This window comes from Brassica rapa, chromosome A03 (assembly GCF_000309985.2).
Source record: "Brassica rapa cultivar Chiifu-401-42 chromosome A03, CAAS_Brap_v3.01, whole genome shotgun sequence".
Taxonomy (NCBI): Eukaryota; Viridiplantae; Streptophyta; class Magnoliopsida; order Brassicales; family Brassicaceae; genus Brassica; species Brassica rapa.
In genome coordinates, this window is record NC_024797.2 from 9,036,102 (window position 1) to 9,060,855 (window position 24,754).

General features: G+C 35.0%; 3 protein-coding genes across 3 annotated transcripts; 1 reads left to right on the forward strand and 2 right to left on the reverse strand.

Moving 5' to 3' along the window:
• Positions 1 to 1,988: 1,988 nt before the first annotated feature.
• LOC103857642 (S-adenosylmethionine synthase 3) lies at positions 1,989 to 3,937 on the reverse strand. Its single transcript, XM_009134853.3, has 2 exons — positions 3,640 to 3,937; positions 1,989 to 3,430 (listed from the first exon to the last, which is right to left on the reverse strand). Exon 2 carries the CDS (start codon positions 3,426 to 3,428, stop codon positions 2,256 to 2,258), a length of 1,173 nt encoding a protein of 390 aa, XP_009133101.1. The 5' UTR covers positions 3,429 to 3,430; positions 3,640 to 3,937; the 3' UTR covers positions 1,989 to 2,255.
• A 517-nt stretch (positions 3,938 to 4,454) lies between these two features.
• LOC103857643 (transcription factor RAX2) lies at positions 4,455 to 8,634 on the forward strand. Its single transcript, XM_009134854.3, has 3 exons — positions 4,455 to 7,293; positions 7,421 to 7,550; positions 7,944 to 8,634. Exons 1-3 carry the CDS (start codon positions 7,158 to 7,160, stop codon positions 8,545 to 8,547), a joined length of 870 nt encoding a protein of 289 aa, XP_009133102.1. The 5' UTR covers positions 4,455 to 7,157; the 3' UTR covers positions 8,548 to 8,634.
• A 4,685-nt stretch (positions 8,635 to 13,319) lies between these two features.
• On the reverse strand, positions 13,320 to 21,485 carry LOC103857644. The gene is made up of 2 exons (XM_033287182.1): positions 13,989 to 21,485; positions 13,320 to 13,592 (listed from the first exon to the last, which is right to left on the reverse strand). The coding sequence occupies exon 1, from the start codon at positions 21,422 to 21,424 to the stop codon at positions 17,348 to 17,350; it is 4,077 nt and encodes a 1,358-aa protein (XP_033143073.1). The 5' UTR covers positions 21,425 to 21,485; the 3' UTR covers positions 13,320 to 13,592; positions 13,989 to 17,347.
• Positions 21,486 to 24,754: the final 3,269 nt, after the last annotated feature.

Below are 24,754 nucleotides of genomic sequence, written 5' to 3' on the forward strand. Positions count from 1 at the left end.
AGATTATAATAAGATCTTAATTGTCATAAATTAAATATAAATATTTTCAACTAATTTTATAATTAGTAATGAAATGTTACTAAAAGAATTAAATTATATCCTATTTTATCAATTTTATAATAATATCTGTCATTTTAAAATAAAAATGTTATATTGAAGAAAATATGATAAAATTATTTTATATTTTATTTTCATAAATATAAAATATTTATGCTAAAAATGTAATATGTTGGTAGAACGGATTAATATTAGTAAACTATATAATACATGTAAAATATTTATCTTATCTTAAACTTTTCAATATACAGTAATTTATTATATAAAATTAATAAACATTAAAAAATTACTAAAAAAATCTAGCAATTTGAATTACGGATGATGATTATAATAAATTAAATACAAAATTGTTTTCATATATGTTGTTTCATGCATTAAAAAATTTAGTTTTGTAATCAAACGCAAATTCAATAAGACAAATATATAATAAGCAACATATATATGTGATGATTTTAATTTACAGCATGAAAACTATGAAATTATTATATTTGGCATAACTATACAAACATTTAAATATGTGAGTAACATTAAAAATACATAATAATTATGTAAAACAAATATCTATATATATAAATGTGAAAATATATACCCGCACGGTTGTGCGGGTGGAAATCTAGTTTACATATTAATTTGGAGTCTTCTATAAGTTCGAATATTCGAATATCCATGATTAAAAATGTCAAAGAGAAATTCGTCCATTTAACATGGGTTGCATTGGTGTATGTTTTCTTTAGTAATTTCACAATCTAAAAATTGATATTGCTATGTAATCAGTCTTATACTAATTTAACATATATTGCATGTTTGTTGGAATAACCTACATAAATTTCAAAAAAAGATCAAATTTATTTTTATCATCAACTTAAACAGACTCATACTAACTCTGTAAACCAAATCAGCAGTTTCGCATCCATGTGAACGAAATAAAACGGTTGTTTCTTGGCATTGCGTGCTATACTATCTACCTTTGAATTCTGTGTTTTTGGTACATGAATGATCTCTAAACCGCAGAAATTTTTTTTCATACTCTTGATATCTTCCAAATAATTTGCAAAAACTAGATTTCTCAAGTTTTTATTACTTTTGAGAAAATATACTATGATTAAATCAAATGTGAGGATAACCGCTTGTATATCTTGTGGAGATGCTTAGTTCTTGGCTTTGACTCTTTCAAGTGAAAATTAGGTGGACAGAATTTAGATTCTCGTTCTTGGTTCTTATGTTCTTGATAATCGTTGGTTTTGGGCTAGTTCTTTGCCGGTTCCCCTTGCTTTGGGTCTCTTCCGCCTTTGGTCGTACATCCTCTCAGTGGCGGATCTAAGATAGTTTATAGTTGGGGGCACTACTATAGAATTTGAACTAGTTGGAGTCACTATTTTAAGTTAAAATATAACAGGTGTTGCATTGGTCGTTAAATGGATCTTGGTTGTTCCGCATCTAGATCCATTTAACATCGACCAACGCATTTCTACAACCAAGATCCCATAGTAGAAATTCGTCCATTGTAGATGCGGAACAATTCGTCTCGTACTTGGTTGTTCCGCATCTCCTGCGCTCCTCCGTCTTATCCCTGGACTGCGGAACTTTCAATCGACTATCAATATTTAGTGGTAGCTTGTGTTGTTGTTAATAAACGTTAGGCTTTGCCCTCCTTGTGTTAGGTTATCGATCTTTGTTTCTAGGGTTTGTTTCTAACAAATCGTTAGCTTAGACTCTGGAATATTAGATAGTATACGGTAGCCTGCTTTAGACTCTGGTGTTGTTTTATACAACAGTCAGCTTGGTATCTTTGTAATGCTTGTAATGTGAAAATTTTAGATGAAAAAAAATAATCAAATGTGAGAATAAAAAAGCCCTCAAAAATCAGCGGATACTTGCATATATTTCTCGTACTTCTTCTGCTTAATTCGGTATCTTTATATTCTTGCACATAATTATAATTAATGTTTAACACTACAACAATGGATTTCTTGATTACACAATCAAAATTACAATACAAGATATATTAAGAAAGAAAGAAAAAGAGGCAGAAAATTCAAAACATGATCAAATTCAAATCTTCTGACCATTGGCCTTGTGTTCCGAGTTCAAATGGCAGCAAAAACATATGTGAGTGTAAGGGATTATTCAAATCTTTTGCAATAATAATGGTAAGTGTCTCAACAACTCAGAGTTCTTGCAATAGCCAGCTTTTTTTTTTAAGCCTTGGGCTTGAGTGGCTTGATGACCTCCCAAGTGAAGTCAGGGTCGTCACGTCCGAAATGACCATACGCAGCTGTTTTCTGGAACCTGAAGTTACCTCCTCTCTTCAAGTCAAGGTTAATAGCCATCATGCCCGGCCTGAAGTCAAAGGCCTCCTTGATCAACACGAGTATATCCTTGTCTGGTATGGTCCCGGTCTTGTAAGTATCAACAAACACCGAGAGAGGCTCAGGTACTCCAATAGCGTACGACACTTGGACTATACAGCGGCGTGCGAGTCCCGCTGCAACCACACTCTTTGCAGCCTGCCTAACGATGTAAGCACCACTTCTATCAACCTTGGTCGGGTCTTTCCCTGAGAAAGCACCTCCACCGTGAGCACCCCAACCACCATAAGTGTCGATGATGATCTTCCTCCCCGTGAGTCCAGCATCACCGTGAGGCCCTCCGATCACAAAACGACCAGATGGGTTTAGGTGAAAGATGGTGTTCTCATCAAGGTACTTAGCGGGAATAACCGGCTTGATCACATGCTCCTTCAAGTCAGCGGCGATCTCATCGTTGGTGACGGTTTCATCATGCTGAGTTGAGATTAAGACCGTGTGGACTCTAATGGGAATCATGGCTCCACCATCGTTCTTGTACTCGACGGTGACTTGCGTCTTACCATCAGGTCTCAGCCAGGGACAAGTCTTGTTCTTCCTCACTTCAGTAAGCTTAGCACCAAGCTTGGTGGCCAAGACATGAGTCAACGGCATTAGCTCAGGCGTCTCATCTGTAGCGTAACCGAACATATGTCCCTGATCACCAGCTCCGATATCCTCAGGCTTCTTGGTTAAATGACCGTGGACTCCCTGAGCAATGTCGGGACTCTGTTGCTCGATGTTGACCAAGACGTTGCACTTGTCAGCGTCGAGACCAACATCGGCTGAGATGAAACCGATCTCTCTGCAAGTGGATCTAACGATCTTCTCGTAGTCTACTTTAGCAGAGGTCGTGATCTCGCCGAACACCATGACCATGTTGGTCTTGGTGCATGTCTCGCAAGCGACTTTGCTTTCAGGGTCTTGTTCTAAGCAAGCATCGAGGATGGCGTCGGAAACTTGGTCGCAGAGCTTGTCGGGATGTCCCTCGTTGACTGATTCAGATGTGAATAGGAACGTTTCCATTTCTTGAAATACAAATAAATATATATCCAAAAAGATTAGTACAGTTTCCACCGACACGATCAAGATCTAAAAGCATGAACTTAGTTATGTAAGATTTAACAACACAAACAAAAAATTAAAAATCAAGAACGTGTTATTACATGTAAGGTACCAAAACTATGTACAGATCTAAACGGAGACAGAGCAACTATTGATGAACAAGAAAACAAACCTGTTAACGAGAGGGTTCAAGATCTTGAGGAGAGAAGAGCAGAGTAACGAGGAGAAGATGAGAGATATACTGAGATAAAGAGTGAGTGGAGGAGAATAACTTGCCGTGTGACTCGGAGTTCGACTCGCTCTCTGTTTTGTCCGCTCTTCTCGTGCTAACGTCCCTTCGGTTTATATGGTTGGTGTAGATGTGATCGTGTGTTATGGGTGTATAATGTTGTAATGCTTTTACACCGTTGATATCATGTTGAGAAGATATGGACGGTGAGACGTAGCCTACTATAATCTCTCACCAACCTCGTTGGTGTGGGTGTGGTTGGTGAGAGGAGCACCCGTCATGACACGACCCGACCCGTTATCGACACTGTAACTGGATTATATAGTATAAGTCCGACCCGGATCCTTTAGATTTTTCTAACACAAAACAAACCTGTAAGTAACACGATTTTCATGTTTTTTTTTTCATTTTTAGTAATTAGATGTTGGTTGGTGATGGTGTTTGTTCAGTAACCAACAAAAACTGTAATAAAAACATATGAGCATCCAATAAGAACTTCACGTATAAAATTGAGGGAAAATTGTTTTTTAGTGCAAAAAAATGATAACTATGTCCCTTTAGACTAATCTCATATATTTTATGTTCTATTAGGCTAATTATTTTCAAAATGACAATAATACCTTTAAAGTTATATTTTTTTTGTTTTTTTGTTTTTTTTGTTATTTTATAAAAAAATGACTTTTTCAAAATATGAAAGTGAATATTCCCACATATTTTGTTTCCATATTTTTAGGAACTGATTTCTTATCCGTAGAATACAACTAATCTGTAGAAATCGATTTCTACAGGTTTTTAGAATTATAGTAATATATAGATTTTGATTTCTACATGTTTTAGATTTACAGTAAATCTGTAGAAGTCGGTTTCTACGTGTTGTAGATTTATATTAATGTGTAGATTTTGATTTCTAAAGATTTTAGATCGGTTGGTTAAGCGCGAAATGTATATTCTAAATATTTTTAGAATACTCTTATTTACGTAGATCACGTATTCTAAACATTGTAGATTCAATGAAAAAAGTGGATTTTGTTTTCTACTTCGCAGAATGCAATTTTTACTTTATTTAGAATATAATCTGAAATTTATGATTTAAACATTTTTAGAACTGAAAAAAATACCACTAAGTTCATATTGGTATTTTATCAAAAGTTACTATTTTTTCAATTTTCTTTTGTTTGTAAAACTATTTATTAAATTTATTTTCAAAAATATTAAAGGATGTTATGGGCAAAAATGACATAAAATAGATATTAGTCTAAATGGACATAGTTATCATTTTTTTGCTTTAAAAAAATAATTTTCCCTAAAATTGATAAGACAAATGATAGATGCTCATCAACATAACAAGAACAAGTTCATATGGCTTAATCACACATTGTTTCCACAAGAAAGATAGAGATTAGCATAATCTTGTCTTTCATACAACATTTTTTGATCCAAGTGTTAACTAGAGAAATATCTGAGAATATCAGTTTGGATCCCTAGAGTTTTGGATTCACTTCAACATTTGTCAACAAATGAAATATGGAATAAAAATATTTCAATTTTATTTAATTTTTACTCTATAATGGAATAATGGATAAATAAAAAATTAATGATTATATTTATGAAGAAAATCTCATTATGGAGTGAGAAATAGAATAAGATTTGAGTATTTCTTTTACTTCATATTCTATTTTAGTTTATTTTGGTTGATCCATCAAAATTCCTTACATATTGCCTTGGGAAATGCCACACCAAATTAACCCGCTGACCCATCAAAATTCCTATTTTTGTTGCCAATGTCTCGCATGTCTTTGTTGAAAATATTAAGGCTTCGAATTTTTACAACCGCCTCGTTCCGTACCGCAGTTAACAATAACAAAAATCTTTACATATACTATATATTTATACGTTTTTATAACTGTTAAAACCGTACCGTAGTTGAACTGTTTATCCCGCACCGTTCAATCCACAGTTACTATTCGAAGTCTAAATGGTTGTGTGTACAATATTCTTCCCATAAGAATATAGGTTTGATCAAAAGAAAATTGATCAGAAAAAAAAAAGAATATAGGTATGTGTGGTGGCCTCGTGATCAATCACTTTGACAAAGTCTTGTGGAAAATGACTTTTAGTCAAAGATTTCACTTGTTTTCTTTAGGAAAATAAGTACACATCACTTTCATGCTTTCTCTATTTTTGGTTGAATGTCAAATTCTCGTGTTATTTTATTTGATTTTTTTTCTCCTCACCAGTCACACTAACATTTGGGCAGCGTCAAGTCCATGAACTATTCTTTTTTTTTTTAAATTGGTGCAGTGTTCCAAAAAAATTAAATACCATGCACAAATGTCGGACTCTAAAATCTACGCATTGTTTTTTGGAACACTACTCTACTCTAAAATCTACATGCACATTTTCTCATTATAATAGTCTTTTTCCCTTTTACCAGATTCTTATACCATATATATATAATTACTTTTTGAGTATGTTATCATTTCTATCAAATAGATATTTATATACAAAGAATTTTTTTTTTTTTTGAGATTTGACCAAAATAATGTTTGTAGTTGCGTATAATAGTGTTATGTCTTAAGACTAGCATAACATCTGATAAAAACTGTACATCATCGGATATAATTGCAATCATAAGCATGAATAATACGTGCACAAAACTTTTAATAAAAGCATCACCAACTCATAAATATTTTTGTATTTAAATGCTATAATAGATAAAAAAAATTACTTTTTTCCTCTAAATAGAGATTGATTTTTCTTCTTTTATATTTAGAGAAAAATAGCATCCTGCATTAATACTGCAGATGTAATTTCTTTAATATATATTTGGGTAATTATAAAAGAAAATTATGAATGATAGACAATCTAAATCTGCAGAAGTAAAACTGTAAACCATGTTGGTTTGATTTAATTTACTGCAGACCGAAAACCTGTAGAATTCGGTCGATAAGGGGACGTCAAAGGAAACTTTAACCCATTAGTCCAATTTTTTCCTTCGCAAAACCATTTGTCCAATTTTTTGAAAAATATATAAAAATAAAAGAGCATTGAATCACTAGATTAACTAAAGTTTAATTTCGTCTTCAAGAATTGTTAACAAAAAATCTCCACTTTGACCACTTAAACCAGCTGTAATTGTTTTGCTTTGGTGACCAAAAAAAACACACACTCATTTTTATTTTTATATTCACCGCGCGCGCGCTCTCTCTCTCTCCAATATACTAATGAAGTTAATCCACATGTGGAGAAGAGTAAAAGGCTTATGGAAAGAAAAATAAAAATAAGTTTTTCATTGACTTGGGCGTTTCCTATACATATGCAATAAATATGTCTTTGTCTTTGATAATTACAGAACCAGAGAACTCTTTTTCTTTCTCTTCTTCTCTCTTTCAAAAAACAAAACCAAACTTCCTCAAGCAAAACACATAGATTAGCTAAGGACTGAGAGAGATCGGAGAGAGATGGGGAGAGCTCCATGTTGTGACAAGGAAAATGTAAAGAGAGGTCCATGGTCTCCTGAAGAAGACGCAAAGCTTAAAGACTACATAGAGAAACAAGGAACTGGTGGGAATTGGATAACTCTCCCTCGGAAAGCTGGTATAATATCTCATGATTTGAATGGGTTAATAATGTCTTGTATTTTTTATGGGTTTTCTTTAAATTTTAAACCTTTGGTGGGTCTTGGTTGATTTTATTTATCTTGTATAATATGATATATATAAAGGTTTAAGGAGATGTGGGAAGAGTTGCAGACTGAGATGGTTGAATTATTTGAGACCAAACATAAGACATGGAGATTTCACTGAGGAAGAAGACAATATTATCTGCAGCCTCTTTGCCTCCATCGGAAGCAGGTTAAAAAAGTCTAGCTTCAACTTCCTATAGTATAACTGATGATTCCAATATTATTATTCTTGGTCTTGATTATCTGATCTTAAAGGTGAAAAGATAACTTGTTTAAATCATGTGAAAGAAATGGAGAAAGTGGGTATCAAAAAGCAAGAGAGTTTGCATGTTTCAAGGAAGATTTCATCTATTTTTTTTTCTTAATTAAAATAATTGATTTAGCTTTTACATGCCCCATTTTGTGCAGTATAATTGCCTCCTTTTGAGGGCATATTCTTTTGTTCATAATTTAGGAAAAGAAATAGGAGAAAATTCACTTTGACAACTAATGAAGCTCAAAAGTATATATTTCATTTAATTATTGTGGTTATATAAAGGAGTAAATCATGTTGAAAATGCAGGTGGTCAGTAATAGCAGCTCACCTGCATGGTAGAACTGATAATGACATCAAGAACTATTGGAACACTAAGCTTAAGAAGAAACTCATTGCCACTATGGCTCCTCCACGACATCATCATCTCTCAGCCATTGCTTCATCATCATCATCATCACCATCACCATCATCACACTACAACATGATCAATAGTCTTCTTCCTTATGACCCCTCAATATCTACAAACCAGCTGATCACGCCTCATCGGGGGATGATGACGATGATGGGCCGACAACAACAACTATTATACCAAGAAGACATGGGCAGTTTGGTAAATTCTCTAGACAGCAACAAGTTCGTAATGAGCCATCAAGACGACAGCCAGAAGCAAAGTGCAAATAAGGGAATAATGTTGTTGAGTGATGTAAGAAGTGGGTCAAGTACAACAAGTACAGTAACAAGAGTGAAGATGGAGCATCATGATTATCATCATGAAGAAACTGAGAGATCAATGGAAGGTTATGGAATGGATGAGATAAATCATTTAATAAGTAGTAGTTGTACGAGTAGTAGCAATAGCTTGTGGTTTGATGAAAGCAAAAGAGAGGATAAGTTCATGTTGTATTATTGATCTCTCTCACATACGTTGATCCAATCTCCATATTCTCTCCTTTTTTCTCAAAACTAAAAATAAATTATTAAAAATTTGTTTTTATTAGGAGTTTGAACATGTTATTCACGAGCATACTTTGATATTTTTTAATTTGTGTATGAGAACCCTAGGTTTTGTTTAACCTATAGCTAGCTCTTATAAATTTATAGTGATCAAGAAAAATAGGCCTAACAAATCGATTGAATGTCTACAACCAACATGTTGTTAACTTTTCTTTGCCTCATAATAATTAGAGGCATTAAGTAGGGTTTTGCGGTTATCAGCCTCTACACGCAATTGTAACCAAATGGGTACATCAGATGAAATAGTAGCATCAAAAGTAGAAAGCGATAGGGAAAATTTTGCCAAGCTTTCGGCAACCTTATCTTCGAGCTTCGGGTCTGAAAGCTAAGACCATTACATGTTTTAGCTAAAAATATGTTAGAAATGTTTAATATCTATCTTTTTTCAAAAAAAAAATGTTTAATATCTACCAGTGAGTAGAGTGATCCAAAAATCTGATCATGTCTATAATGACATCATTTGTCCTATCTGCTAATGCAGCCAGCTTTAGAAAACACACATTTAGTACTATAGAGTAGATTATCTCAAAAGCGTACCACATTGTCTAATTCGAATTTGCAATATTTTCCGACTAGTGGTAAGAGGGTGGACCAGACGTCTGTTACTGCCTAACATGTTAACCATTTGGATCGAAATCCAATTCCAAACTGTAGTGGTAATTTTGCGTTGAATTTTCTTACAAAATTGTATTTTCAAAGAACGGAAGTAAGAAAAAAATAGGTTCGTTTTAAAGTGATATTTGTTGTTCATACTGGCATCACAACTATAACACTATTGTCATGGTCGTTAATTCAAGGGATGCCAATCTCAAGGTTGGTTCGAGTTTGATGATCAACAGTACGGCTACATATGTCAAATTTGCTTGCTTACCAACTAACTATCCACATCAAAAATAACAACTAGTCTGCCAAATCTTTATCATATAATAACAAGAGATTTACGAGAGTTAATTTGTGAGCAGTTATGCAGACAACATGAGATTATTTATGATTAGTAATACCATATTATGAATATACGATAGACTGATCTTCAGTCTTAATAGTGCACTTTATAGATAATTTTTTATCTTTATTCTTTTAGATGCGAAAACTACTCCCACTTGCATTTCTTTAATGAAATATTTTAAAATCTCATGCTCTTTGCTTATAGCGGAATCATATATCAACCAATCGTTAATCAACGACCGACTATATGTACGTTATAATCGTATCCACCTCCATCATCTATTATATGGGAATGAAGGATTTCAAATCTAGATGGATGACAAAATATGTCTCAATCACACCAATTTAAATAAGAAATCCAGATTTTATAAAGTAACGTAACACCATCATATTCTTCCATCGAAACTGGCCAAAGATATATATCGTATAACGGCTGCTCTTAAGATATATCCGAAATATTAGAACCAAGTAACTACGAATATAGTATAATGCAACCATGATTTTTTTTCAACAACATGCAATATATAGAGTTTTAATATAGATAGAAACACATTGATAACCCTAATTCAAAGCTAGATGATCTAGCTTAGATCCATATAATGGTTACTTTCATGATGTTTTGAGTTACTAAATTCAATCTTTCGAGCCGTTGTTTTTTTTAATACCGGTTGAGAGAGTCGGACCAAGATTGCGCGTCAAAATTACTAGCATATTTTCCGTACACAATATTATTATAAAATAACTTTGCCGTCAAATTTGTATTCTTATTCGACCGACGATTTAGAGAGAAAAGTATATTCACTATTGTGTTTTATTTAAAATTATATCTATATTTGTGATTTTTTAATTATCTCTATATTTGTGCATGCATCATTATAGATGTGTTATTATATAGTCCGGATTAAGGGAATGAGGAAAGAATGTCTTTGAGTGGAGAGGAAACTGACAAAAAATGTGACACTGCCTCTCTGTAAAAGAGACCTATCATTATTGTGCTATTAATAATGAATTATTGAAACACGATCGAATGATAAATATCAATGAAAGAATATTGGATCTACAATTAAACTACTAAGATAAATCTTTGGAGCGTGGAATGTATATCTAAACAAACTAAGAGACATCAATAAGCGACAAGAAAGCTGGAACTGAGTCACTTTAGGAAGAATGATCATTTAATATTTTTGATAGAAATGAAGTAAACAAATTTTCTACAGCTGAATCTTATTATATGAACTATGAGGTTCAGTTATTCAATTACTCCCTCTGTTTTTTAATATCGTTTTAGGAAAATTTTTATGTTTCAAATTATATGACGTTTTCGATTTTTTATGTAAAATTTATTATCACTTAATGTTATATGACCAATGATAATGTACCTTCTATTTTATTATTGTTTGATTTGTGGTTAAGTAAATAATTAATGATGTTTTTTGTTTAGAAAATATAAAAAAAATTAATGATTTTCTTAATCTATATGCATAATTTTAAAATGATTTACATTAAAAAACAGAGGGAGTAAAAGTTAAGAAATTAGATTACGAAAATATAAGTTTTCTATTTTAGAGAAAATATCTCAAACCCTCGAAAGATACCTATTCTTAAATTATATATAAGTTAAAGATGACAAATTTTCAATGGTAAATAAATTTATAGAGAATTTGCTCATAGCACCCAAATGGGAGTGAAGATGTAATTGTTGATTTCCAGTTTTTGATTGTTCCTTGTGTATCCCAAAGCCCAACCATATCCTTACATTCTAAATGAATATTTCATGGATCGATTAAAATCTGGTAAATGGATTCATGTGGAATTATTGGGGACATTGCACCACTGGAGTAAACTCATGTAGTGGTTTTTTTTTTTGCTAAATATGTAGTGGGTTACTTATACTATATGCGTATTACATCCATTTGGTTGGAGACGTATTAATTGCTCGGATTTACTATCATTTGACTGATTTTTTTGTTGAGAATAAATAATAACTTTAACTTTAGATGTTCTTTCAAAATTTTGCATTATAAATTTTAATTTCTCATCCTTTTAATGTATATGCAGATTTGATTACTTAAAATTCAGGAACATAAAAATGTAAGTCACCCCAAACTCATGTAAATTATTCATCCGGATACTTTTATACCAACTATACTTGGGGTTAATAACTTAATATGAAAGTGTCTGACAAAGAAAAATTAAGATTATATTCCTTTCCCGGGTCGGGTCATATAGTAAGTGGGTTGAGTCGAAAATAGAAGTTTATAGTTAACTATTCAATTGATGAAATAAAGATTCACAGTAAAACCGGAACGAAACCATCAGCTAAACCCGATTGTCCCAACCGAATATGTTGTTGAATATAACCAGGGGAATTTCTACCAAATGTAATGGTTTCTGTACACTGAATGATATATATAGACACTTGTTTGTGAGTTAGAGCAGACCATTAATGAAGAATGTTTCTGTATCACAAGAAATGTCATTGCCAATAAACTTTGTCAACGATGCCTCCACCTGTTCGAACCGCCAGGTGAAGACTTTCTGCAGCCGGAGGAACGCCCCATAGATATGGAAACGCCACTGCCATTGTTAGCTTCTCTTGTAAATCGCCTTTTCTCTCTTTCATCAATGGACCTTAAAATTACAATAAATCTTTTAGAATATACTTACACAAATATTTTTAACAGCAGTACATTAGTTATCAGAATTTGAATATTTTAAAACTACTTTAGTCAAGCACATTAATTTAAAAGCTGCTTCTTTAAAAAAAATTTTAACACTTATACTTCTTTAATCAAGCAATTTTTGAACACCTAATTTTAATTTTTAATCAAGCATATTAGTTTTCAAAATCTGAAAGAAATTTTTTTAGCTTGGGCTAAGACGGGCCTAAATTAGTCTCTCGGGTCACGAAGGCCTAACAATTAGTGTCTTGACTCAATTCTGCAATAAAATACAGTCGGGGAAAGTTATGATGATGTAACTAATGTGGAAGTGGTGGAATCCACACTATCAATTAACTTTCCATTTTAAAGTCTAAAAACATGTTTTCATTTTTTCACATATTTACTTAGTGGGAAGCTGAAGAATCCTATTAAAATGTTTACTAACAAGGGGACAAATTACAAAGTAGAAGATAACTAACTATTCCCTATTCTATACGCACTCAACTGCTCAAGAATATTTTTTGGATAGACGAACTTTCGTGCATCATGCCGGTATTTATATATATAATTTACCATTCATATAGAATTCTATCAGAAATATCTCTTGAACATGTAACATGTGTACCATATCATAACTTATCTTCATTATATGTGTAACACCTTTAAAGATACCATGGAAGGTCTCTACAACCCATTAAAACCTTAACTGCGTTCCCTTAGTTAAAAAAAACATTTATTGTGTTTCATACGTAGTCAGAAAAATCAGAAAATTCAAACAGAAGAGTTTACAATTGTTGTTGTCAATACTACGAGTCGCACCAGAAACTAACATACGATCAGACGACAAATCTTTTTTTTTGAACATTTTATTTTTTGAAATTCTCTTTTCTTTGTAAATATTTTATACCAAATTTTTATTTTTGATAAAAATTACATAGAAAGCTAATTGCAGTAAAAACCAAAAACTAAACCCCACAAAAGAAACCTTAAGAAAAAGCGACTCTAGTGATCAAGAGGACATCTTTGATAAACTATAAGACTGCGTTTGGTAGACATTAACTTGTCAAAGCGCTATTTTAATTATTTGACATTATTCCTGAAAGACCTTTTAAAATACCAATCAACAACAGATTATCCGAGTCTCTCAACCACCACCAAAAATACTAAATATGGAATAAAAAACTGTACACCTCATCTCACACTAGAAAACTTTGTTTATATTGATTGGATAGTCACACCAAGATCAATGAATGTTTTGACTTCGGAATAAATATGAAGTAAAGCAACAAAATGAGATACAATGCGGCCACGTCTTGGCTCCGCTCTTCCAAACCTGCAAAATAGACAGCACATCAACACATCACTTAAGACCAAATAACTCATGCTAGGACGACCAATTTAGACAAACAAGTCTCTCTTGGAGAACTGGCACTCCAAAGCCCTAAAAACCGAGAACGCCACCTTGCACTAATACCCAAAATCAGCTCAAAAATCCTTGTAAGAGATGCACTAATGGAAGAGGGCCGTCGAGCAACTGAAAGAATCGGAGAGGAACAAACACTACCAACAACTGATGAGGCACTACAACACCAAAAGCGGCGAAGATTAAAAGAACAAAGAAGAGGCGACTATTGAAGAAGAACAAGGTCATAGATGGCCAGCCTGAAATCTGAAACGAACAACATCACACATAGACCATCACAGCTAACTACCACATAGTAACCTTCACCTCTCCACATGCGCCTCCGGAACAACATCTGAAGCCTAACTTGACCAGAGAAAGAGAGATCAACCTCCACATGACACCGAGCAAAATAACGTTTCCACGTCTCCGGACCACTCCTCCCAAAAATCAGAGCATGAAAGCCAAGAAAATCAGATTTGGAGAGAGAAGACACCCATCTTCAGCTACGCACTCTCACCGCTGGTAGAGAAGTAGATTGAGAAAACTGAAAACCTCACCCCCACACTTCACTAAAACACTAAAATCTGATTTCTCGATGCCACACACCAATTAACCTCGTAACGGCACCAAAGCTCCATCGAGCAACCATTCGAATATAAGATATGAAAGTAGATTTAGTCCTGAATCCGCTCAACTTCATTAACTTAAGGACCACAAACATATTGGGAGATAGAAATGGACAGGCGAGAAAGCGAAAAAGAGAAGAAAAAAATACCGTCATTAAAAAAAAACAATTGTCGAAACAACCAAATAAAAAAGACTCAAAAGAATTTTAAAGAAAACAATTAAAAAAAATAATCAAAACACTACAGAAATAAAGTTTCAGAGAGAGAGGAATAGCCATTTAAAACTCTCTTCTTTCAACTTACCTCTCTAAGCTTCTCCAATCAAAACCAGATTGGAATTCAAATGGAGTAATATGTTTTCAAAGAATTTCTGAAACGATATATATATACTTCTTAATCTTCAAATAAATTACAAAGGAATTAATACGAACGAAAATGTAGTGTACTTATAAAATTGTCGAAAATATGATAACAACTAATAAAAAAAATTGTTCTGAAATAAGCATTAGCCGGCCTTCTCTTGAATAAAAGCGAGAACCTGGTAAGGGGATTAGTAAACTGTTGCACTTAGATCATTTTAAGCCATTTGTAGCAATGGATATGACTTCTTAACTTAATTTTTATTTTTTAGATGCTTAGTTATTTTAATATTTTAATCATTAATTTGCCAAAAAAAACAAAAATATATATATGACTAAAAAAACTATTTAAATAAATAATTTAAATAAGAATAGATTTTGATTAAATTGATGGTGACTACTCGATATATATATATATAACCAGTGTAAGCATTTTTAATATATATATTCTATCGTCTGATCTGTTCATCTTTGGAAGGAACCCACTTACGGCTATAAAATGGACTAGATACTATATTATGTGATCCGAGTTTAGAATGTTTTTTGACTAATGCCAAGAGCTTGAAGATCATATGTTATATTTCACCATGTTAACCATTTAAGCCGAAATCCACATCTGAAACAGACCCAACAATGATAATTTATTTTTCAACAAGAATCAAACTCAAAACTGATATGGATACAGTCCAAACTCCAAATAATTACCACTAGATTACCACTGCTTGGTTTAATCAGGGGTAAACATCATGCTAATCTTCTCATAAAACCAAATGAGTTGATAATTTTGGATAAAATACTTAATTAATATTTTGAATAACCCCATATATATATATATATATATTCTTCTTTCGTTTTGTTTTGACAAAGTTAGCAGTTTCAGAATGAATGAAATTGATATATTTTCTTTTATAGGCTTTGTACTTAATTGAAAACCTAAACAGCCTTTTATTTTTGTTCATTGTTACCTTTCTTATGACTTATAACACAAAAATGCCCTGTCCTACCACATTTCACAATCACAAAAGTCATGCTCACATGCATGTGCTGATAGATATCTCACATACGGTCGATTATATTAATGTTCTGTACAGTATTTTGTAGTGCATCAGGCATTCTTTTCTCATAAATTCAGGTTCGTAGAAAATTAGTTGAGCCTTAAACTAGTTACATTTGTTTGCTTATATTATATAATAAAATCCAACTTCTAGTATCTACAAGTGAAATCATATTGCGTATGTATATTATTTGTAGACAGATCTGAAATCTTTTTAAAAGACACGTAAGTGAAATATTTATCCTTACTTGAATGTAAAGATTAAAAATCGTTTTCGCGGTGGATGATGATAAGCCCTTGGATTAGTTCGTCCAATCAATCAGTAAAGAAAACACATTTAGATAGGGACATATATATACTTATGTATTCACCAAAAACAATAAGGTCGTTTCAGATACTTTATAGTCATTCGCTAGATGTCATAGAGACGTGAATGAGAATATGAGATGGAGCTTTGAAACTGTAGCTACTACCGTATTGCATTTTTCGTATTGAGGTTAAATAATAATTTAGATAGTAAGAAACTACAATAATGATTTTTAGCAGGAAAAAAAAGTACAATAATGATAGATAAAAAGTACAGAAAGATAATAGAAGAGAAGGTGGAAACAAGATTATAGTATATGACAATGGAGGATTAGAGCACACATGAAGTGCACATGTTGTCCATTTGCAAAGGACCAACCTTTGTTTCTCTAGCTCACCCTATTCGTCTTCATTGTCTCCATTTAGTTACTTCTTGATTGACATATTGATTTTCTTTGGAACTTGTTAATATGATTATATGTATATTAAACCAATGTTTAAGAAAAAACTACTTGCTAATCAGATACCTAAAAGTTATTATTTGTAGTACCAATTAAAAAGATATTTTCTTAAGAAATTTTTTTTACCAATCAGATAGTGCAATTCAGCAGCTAACCAATGGATTAGAAATCTAATTGACTAATTGCATTTGTTTAAACATCTACCGGTTTCACACTCATACATCCATTTAGATTGTCATCCATTTTGGTAGAAATAATCATATTATTAATTCAAGTGGTGATTTTGGATATCAGCCTGCCTCTGGAGGGACAATAATGGGGCCTCTTGCACTGTTCATTTGTTATAATTTGTGGACAAAAATAAATAACCAAACATTTAATGCAAGTTTTTTTGGAGGAAAAAAACAATATCGAAAGTTATATTAGAAGCCAAAGATGACCGGAAGTTCAACCAGTATAAACTCCAAAACTCTGATTGAAAACATTAGTCTTCGAGTGAGGAAGATGTTGTGATCTGAAAGTCTGATAAGGCCTGGAGAGGCCACTTGAAAGCAATGGACATTATTTGATCGGAATGGATCTTTCATATACCAAATCCAGCTGATACTTTTCGAAAGATCACTTATTATGGCTGATGGACTAGCGTTTAGAACTATAAAGCATTCTATAACCTTACATTTCAAGATAGAGACTCATTACAATTGGTGACAACAATTGCAAAACAATCTAGTTATTCAGATATCTTTTATTTCTCTTGTTTATTTAAACTTTTGTCTTTGCATTTCACCCCTCGAATTGTCAATGTAGTGGCTGTAGCAAAATAAGCTTTAAATTTGTTTGTATTAGATTTTTTTTTTTACGACAAAAGGCTAAGAAACTAAGAAGATTCCTGATCCGAGAGCCACCTCGGAGGAACTGAGTCAACATAAACCATAGCAGATGGCGAAGTTCTAGCACCTCGTGCCAGCTTGTCCGCCAGAGTATTTTGCGCCCTTGGTATATGCTGGATAGTAAAGTTGAGAAAGAATTCCTTACAACGCAGAAACTCCTCCATGTGTGTAGTGAACGCCGGCCATTCTGTCGGTGTAGACACCATCTTCACCAATTGAGAACAGTCTGTTGCAAACACCACCTCTGAGATTTGTAGGGTCTTCACGCACTCCATCGCCCATATCAACGCTTCACATTCAGCATGTAAAGGTGATAGACTCCTGCGAATAGACATTGCACCCATCATAGTATCATTTGATCCATCTTTTCTGTAGACCCATCTCTGCCCTGTATAAAGATCATGTTCCTTCCATGCTCCATCTATATAACACTTGTTAACTCCATGTGGAAAATGGGTCTCTGCAATATGTAGAGATTCACGGTTTATAGGTTCCTTTGTCTGGGCTTCAGCCCACAAAACACCTTCTAATTTCGCCATTCGAAGAATATCAAAAGGGGTTTTTATCTGATTCTTAAAAACTTTAGCGTTTCTATTCTTCCAAATATACCACAATATCCATGGAAAATAATTCAAATCTGGTTCCTTAGGTAACCGCCAGAAAAGATAGTCCATATTTGTGAAAAGTGACGGGGTGGGAAAGACACCTGGGCATGAAGGAATATTAGATAAAGCCCACGTTTGTAGTGCTAATGGACACTCAAACAGAACATGATTAATAGATTCTTCCTCTGCACCACATATTTGACATTTCACATCACATTTTATCCCTCGTGAATGAAGATTCTTGGTTACCGGTAGACTACCCGAAAGTATCTGCCAAACAAAATGTTTCAGCTTTGATGAACATTGAAGCTTCCAAGAGTGAGCCAACAGTGGCTTAATATCTGGTCCCAAAACTCTATCATGAGATCCCATATCCGGAAATAATTTATCCGTACGATAACCTGATTTAACCGTATATCGACCATGGTCCGTAAAATGCCATCCATATGAATCTGGTTTTGGGTTACGACTAATAGCTAAACTCCGTATAATATCCACATCGTCCTGGTGAATATATACTTTGAGCAAATCCAGATTCCAAGAGAGATCGACTGGATTAATTAAATCCTCCACCTTAAGTAATGGATTCAAATATTGATTCGAACATTTTGGTATTGCTGACCTCGGGCGAGGAGCAGGGATCCAAGGATCATTCCAGACTGAAATGCTTGAACCAGTTCCCACTCTTTTGATTAGCCCTTTATTAACCAGAGATCTAGCTGATGTAATACTTCTCCACCCATATGAGGGAGAATATGATCTGATTGGATCCAAAGGATCAGATTTTCTATAGTATCTTCCTTTAAAAACTCTTGCAAAAAGAGAATCAGGTTTATCGATTAACCTCCATAGTTGTTTTGCTAATAATGCCGTATTAAAATTTTGAATATCTCTAAAACCAATACCACCGTCCGGTTTATCTTTGCACATTTTATCCCATGCAAACCAATGCATACCTTTTTTATTACCACTACCACCCCACCAAAAATGAGCAACCGTGCTGGTAATTTTTTTCGTAACCGTTTTTGGTAACCGAAAGCAGGACATAACATGAGTTGGCATAGGGGATGCTACTGCTTTAATTAAAACTTCCTTTCCTCCTTTCGTAATGAATCGAATAGTCCAATTATTAACCTTATTATTGACCCTTTCATTAAGATAACCAAATACTTGTGTTTTAGAGCCACCAAGACTTTCGGGAATCCCCAAGTATGTTCCCATACCACCAATTGTAGTAATGCCCAAAACCTGTTGCACCTCTAAACGTGCTACATCCGGTACCTTATGACCAAACTGAATGGAAGACTTCTGAAAGTTAATTTGTTGCCCCGATGCTCTCTCATAGTCTTTCAAAATCTGTATGATAGTCTCACATTCTTGCCTATTAGCTTTGCAAAAAAAGAGACTATCATCCGCAAATAATAAGTGTGTGATTGCCGGACTACCACACGCGATTTTTAACCCCGTCAATAATTTATTTTCTTCCTTTTTCCGTATATTTGCTATTAATGCCTCAGTACACAAAATAAACAAATAAGGTGATAACGGATCACCTTGACGAAGTCCTCGGTTTGGTATAATATGTCCTTTTGGTTGACCATTAATCACAATTTTATATTTTACCGACGTAATACAAGACATTATCCGAGATACCCACCTTTGTGCGAAACCCAACTTTAATAGCATCGCCTCAATAAAAGGCCATTCAAGCCTATCATATGCTTTGCTCATATCTGTTTTTATAGCCAAAAATTTCTCCTTACATGAATTATTCGTTCTTAATCCATGAAACATCTCCTGAGCAATTAATATATTATCGGAGATCAGTCTCCCAGAAACAAAAGCGGATTGTGTTTCTGATACCAATTGTGGTAGTAGCCTCTTCAGCCGTTGGCAAAGCACCTTCGAAATAATCTTATAACCCACATTACATAAACTAATTGGCCTCAATTCCGTCATTCTACTTGGTCGCACTGTCTTTGGGATGAGGCAAATATTGGTCATATTCATCCTCTCCTCCAAATATCCAGTCCTAAAAAATTCGTTAACCATATTTGTGATATCTGATCTAATAATCGACCAGGATTGTTGGAAAAATAAAGCCGTCATTCCATCCGGTCCTGGAGCTTTTTCAGGATGCATCATGAATAAAGCTGATTTCACTTCCTCCTCTGATGCCCAAGAGGTCAAAGACCTGTTTTGATCCTCTGTAATCAAAGTAGGCACCTCACTTAGAAAATCTTCATAGCCCGAAGGTGATGTCGTTGTGAACAAGTCATTAAAGTAATCTATCGCAACACCTTCTACCTCAGATTCTGATGTTACCCAATTACCACCACTATTGTGCAAACCCACAATTTTATTTTGTATTCGTCTCTGCTTAGTTAGGGCGTGATAGAATTTTGTATTTCTATCCCCTTTTGCATGCCAAGTCGTTCGACTTTTTTGTTCCCAGTATAATTCTTCATCCCTATAAGCTTCTTTTAACTTCCTAGAAACTTCTAGCACCTCCTCATATGTCTTGGTATTATCACACTGAATGTCCTCCAAAGCCTTCTGAAGAGAATTAATCTTTTCCTTCCCATATGGTGGATTATTTTTCCTCCAAACCGAAATTTCATGTCTACAGTTGATAATTCTATCTACCACTCCCGAATTATGACTTGGCCTTCCTGTAGACCAACCTCTCGAAATGGAATCCATAAGACCATCCATACCAATCCATCTCTTATCAAACCGAAATTGCCTTCTCGTTCTTACTTGTTTCTCATCTAAATTCGTCACAATAGGCCTATGATCCGAGCCTACCATTCCCAAATACTCGACAAATGCGGACGGGAATAGGGTGTGCCATTCCACGTTCCCTAAAGCCCGATCTAATCTACATTTTACCGTTTGTTTGTTCCTCGTCCCACTCCATGACATAGTATTTCCCACAGCAGGAAATTCCAAAAAACCACAATTGTCAATCATATTATTAAAATCGACAAAAGTGGACGTGTGTCGTAACACCCCCCCTTCCTTCTCATGATTACCTCTTATTTCATTTAGATCTCCAATAATAAACCATGGGTCCACTCTATTTATCCCAATTCGAGTAAGACGTTCCCAAACGTGGTCTCGAAGACCCTGAACGGGGTCCCCATATACAAAAGAAATAAAAATTGTTTTTCCTTTATATGTGGTTTCAATATCTATTATTCTATTACTTGAATAAATAATAGACACCGGTGAATCGTGATCATAATAAAGAGCCAGTCCTCCACTTCTCCCAATAGGATCCACCGTATGTAGGTGTTTATACCCAAAATGAAATTGAAAATTCTGAACAAAATCAAACTGTTGTTTTGTTTCTGATAAGAAAAGAAACGCCGGTTTATGTTTATGCCATATATCCCTCAGATAACTAATTGTATAATTGCTCCCCATTCCTCTACAATTCCAACTCAATATTTTCATATCCAAGTCCTTATATTATTTTTTAATAAATTTTTAAAAACCTTACTCACGATAACTGTATCCATTACAAGAAATCGTGTCCATGTACGATGATCTTTCATAACTAAATCCCACGTACATCCCCCTTTTTCCTTTTGTGTAATCATTTGATGAATTTTGTGTTTAAAAAACAAGAAAATAAAGCCTTTGTAGATCCATAATACACGTCCCTTCCAAACCAATTAATTAAAGGATAAGTCATACAACCAGTTTCATCAGCCACTTGCTTTATTAACAATTGTGATCCACGAAAATCTAAATCCAAAACTCCAGCTCCACCAGTCTCCCAGTCCCTCAAAAACAAAGAATTGATAAACTCACCGAAACCATTAAAAGAATAGAACTTATATTCATGAAAATAAAAACCTGTCCAAAAGATTAACACATTATCATCAATAAGCAAAAGATTTGTATCATCGCCTTGACTTATACAACTGAACCAGAGAGATAAACTGATCTCAACACTGAAGCTCCTATTTACTTCAACCCGATACTTACTACCTGCATGTTCGTGACGTCCGCAACACAGCCAGTAACGGTCCCCAGCATGACAACGTGACCAAATCATATACATTTTCCAACTGGAAAACCAAACATTAAAGCCACTCTTCCAACTTCTTTCCTTACACAACTTTGCATACAAATTGTACCGCTTTGAGCCCAAGTCACAAGCCACAACCTGACTGTCCATTCCTGTAATAGCATCCAACAAACTTATAACTGGACTAGACCAGTAACCATTCCAGAACAGCATCCACATCTTTAACCATTTCCACAAACCATAAAAACAACTATACGAACACCTATAGACCAGTTCCAAGCTACTCCGATACCCTATTGACCTCATAACCACAGTAAAAATACATACTTCCAAATGAAACTTTATACTCCAACATAGACGAAGAAAAATAAAACGGGAACCAACTCCTTTATTCCAACTCCCTGACTTTATCAGAGACAACTTAAACCAAGAGAACAAAATATAATAAACCAGAAACTTCATATCAAAAGCCCTACACTTATTCATAACTTAATTGAAAAAAAACCAAGGAAATTAATCCTGGTCTGGTTTCGGCTTAATCAAAGCCTTCCTGGTGGGGACTTGACCCTTGTCTCCCGCCTTACTGCCTTGTTTTGCCATTGCCTTCTTCCGTGGAGACACGAGACTCTGAACCAATCTTTTCTTCGCGTTTCCTCCCATGGCAGCAGCAGTGATCTTCCCATTCTTCTTCTTTGGGACCTGATGCTCTTTCTCTCCTACTAAGTCTTCACTTTCAGCAACCGGAGAAGCTTCCACAACATCCATGGAGTTTAAATCACCAGACGCCTCTCGCTCAGAACTCACATCGTCCACACCATCCTCCATCATCTCATACTCCAAATGCCCATCTTCCTCATCCAGGCCTGCTACCATCTCCGACGACACCACCTCTTCCTTGTTTCCCATCTCCAGCACCTGCATTCCTTCCTGCTCCGCATTTGAACACTCCACAAAATTATTTCCCTCCATACCTTCCGTCTCTGCCGTAGCCACCTCCTTAGAGAATCCCGACTTCTCCATAACTTCTTCCCTCCTCTGAACCGTTTCTACAGGATCCCCACCTGATGTTACAGCAAGTCCCTCCTCATGACCTTCGCTCTCAAACAGTAAAGCTTTACGGGCCTTAGACTCTGAAACCTCCCCCTTTGCCCCACTCTTGAAAGCCTCAAGCATTAATTTTTGTTGAGTATCCAGATGGCCTCCCACCTCCTGGTTCCTCAACCCATTGATACCACTCGTTGCCATAACATAGCTATCATTCAGCTCGTGAGGTGGAAGATATCCAGCCTGTCTAACATACCTCGCCGTTGGTCTCCCATTTTCTCTATACCTTCTCCCTGGCCCCGATTTGGCTACCCCCCCCTTGTCTTCCTCCCTCATAAGCAATGCCTTTCCCTTTCACATCCTGCTTTCCCGCCCCCTGCTGGTTTTGCCTCCTACTCTCTCCACCAGAAGTGTTCTCCGTATGTTGAGACTCCACTGCCCCCTTATAGCTTAACGCTTTCCCTCCTTGATCCGGCTTGTCAGATGGACCAACATCACCATCCTCCGTTGCGCCTTTCGTGGTAGGACACCTTGATTGGTCGTGTCTCAAGCTCGAGCACGTCCTGCAGAAGCCATGAAGACGATCGTAGCGCAACGCAATCACTGTCTCCTCCCCACTATGAAACTCCACAGTGATAGAAAATACCAGCGGCTTAAACGCATCCAAAATCACCCGAATCTTCCCATCATTAATATCAATCGCATCATCTCCACGAACCTCCCCCAACGCATCACCAATACTCTTGAAAGTCGGTTCCGCCCAAAAGTGTAAAGGAACTCCAATAGCCCTCACCCAAAAAGTAATCTTCGAAGGATAATTATCCTCCACCACAGGTTCCCATCTCACCACAGACAACATCCAGTTATCAAAATGAAAAGGCCCCTTCTTAAGCACTTCAATGATATCCTCCTCTTCCTGAAAATCAAACTGGAATCTTCCAAGACCCAAGTCTGCGCCCACCACCCTCTCTTCAACATTCCAGATTTGTGGGAGATGATACAGCAATCCATTCATCTCCTGCTTCGGCGGATTCATGCACCGGCCAATCAGAGTCTTTGAATACCCCGTAATAAGCGTGGAGTTGTCAAACTTCGGGATCGAAATCTTCAAACCCCCACTTGGCGCCTGCTTCTTCTGGCCCCCAGACTTCACAAGCCATTGTCCTTGAGACATGATTCTCCTCACACAACCAGAGAAAAATCAAGAGTATAAAGATATATAAGTCAAGAGTGAACAGAGAATATGACTTAACAAAAGCTCGTAAGCTGTTCTATATATACACAACCAGCAAGCAATATTTCTATCAATCATAAACTGTAAATGCCCCAAAATATCATTTGCAATCCATTTTGATATCAAAAAATCAATCTTCAGCCAAATTGAGCATCTATTAAAACCGAAGAGATCCACCGAAATTATTTTGTATCCATAATCCACCCTAACACTCAATCGAAAAGATTGATCAGTAACTTTGGAAATTCCAACAAATCCATAGAAATCACGATCTTCTAAGATACTCCCAAATCTCCCTTTTACATACATCCACATCCCGTATTTCCTATTACCAAACTCATATGAGAAAGGAAAAATATTAATTCGCTGAAAGTCTACCCAAAAATAATTGTACAGAAACCACAAAATTACCATAACGACGAGATCCCCGAATTCCTTTTTTCCTGCCAGCAGATCCCAATAAGATAGAAGT

Coding starts and splice junctions, on each gene's coding strand:
- LOC103857642 (XM_009134853.3), bottom strand. CDS start 3,428: ATGGAAACGTTCCTATTCACATCTGAATCAGTCAACGAGGGACATCCC.
- LOC103857643 (XM_009134854.3), top strand. CDS start 7,158: ATGGGGAGAGCTCCATGTTGTGACAAGGAAAATGTAAAGAGAGGTCCA. Junction 7,294..7,420: donor AACTCTCCCTCGGAAAGCTG/GTATAATATCTC, acceptor ATATATATAAAG/GTTTAAGGAGATGTGGGAAG. Junction 7,551..7,943: donor TTTGCCTCCATCGGAAGCAG/GTTAAAAAAGTC, acceptor TTGAAAATGCAG/GTGGTCAGTAATAGCAGCTC.
- LOC103857644 (XM_033287182.1), bottom strand. CDS start 21,424: ATGAAAATATTGAGTTGGAATTGTAGAGGAATGGGGAGCAATTATACA.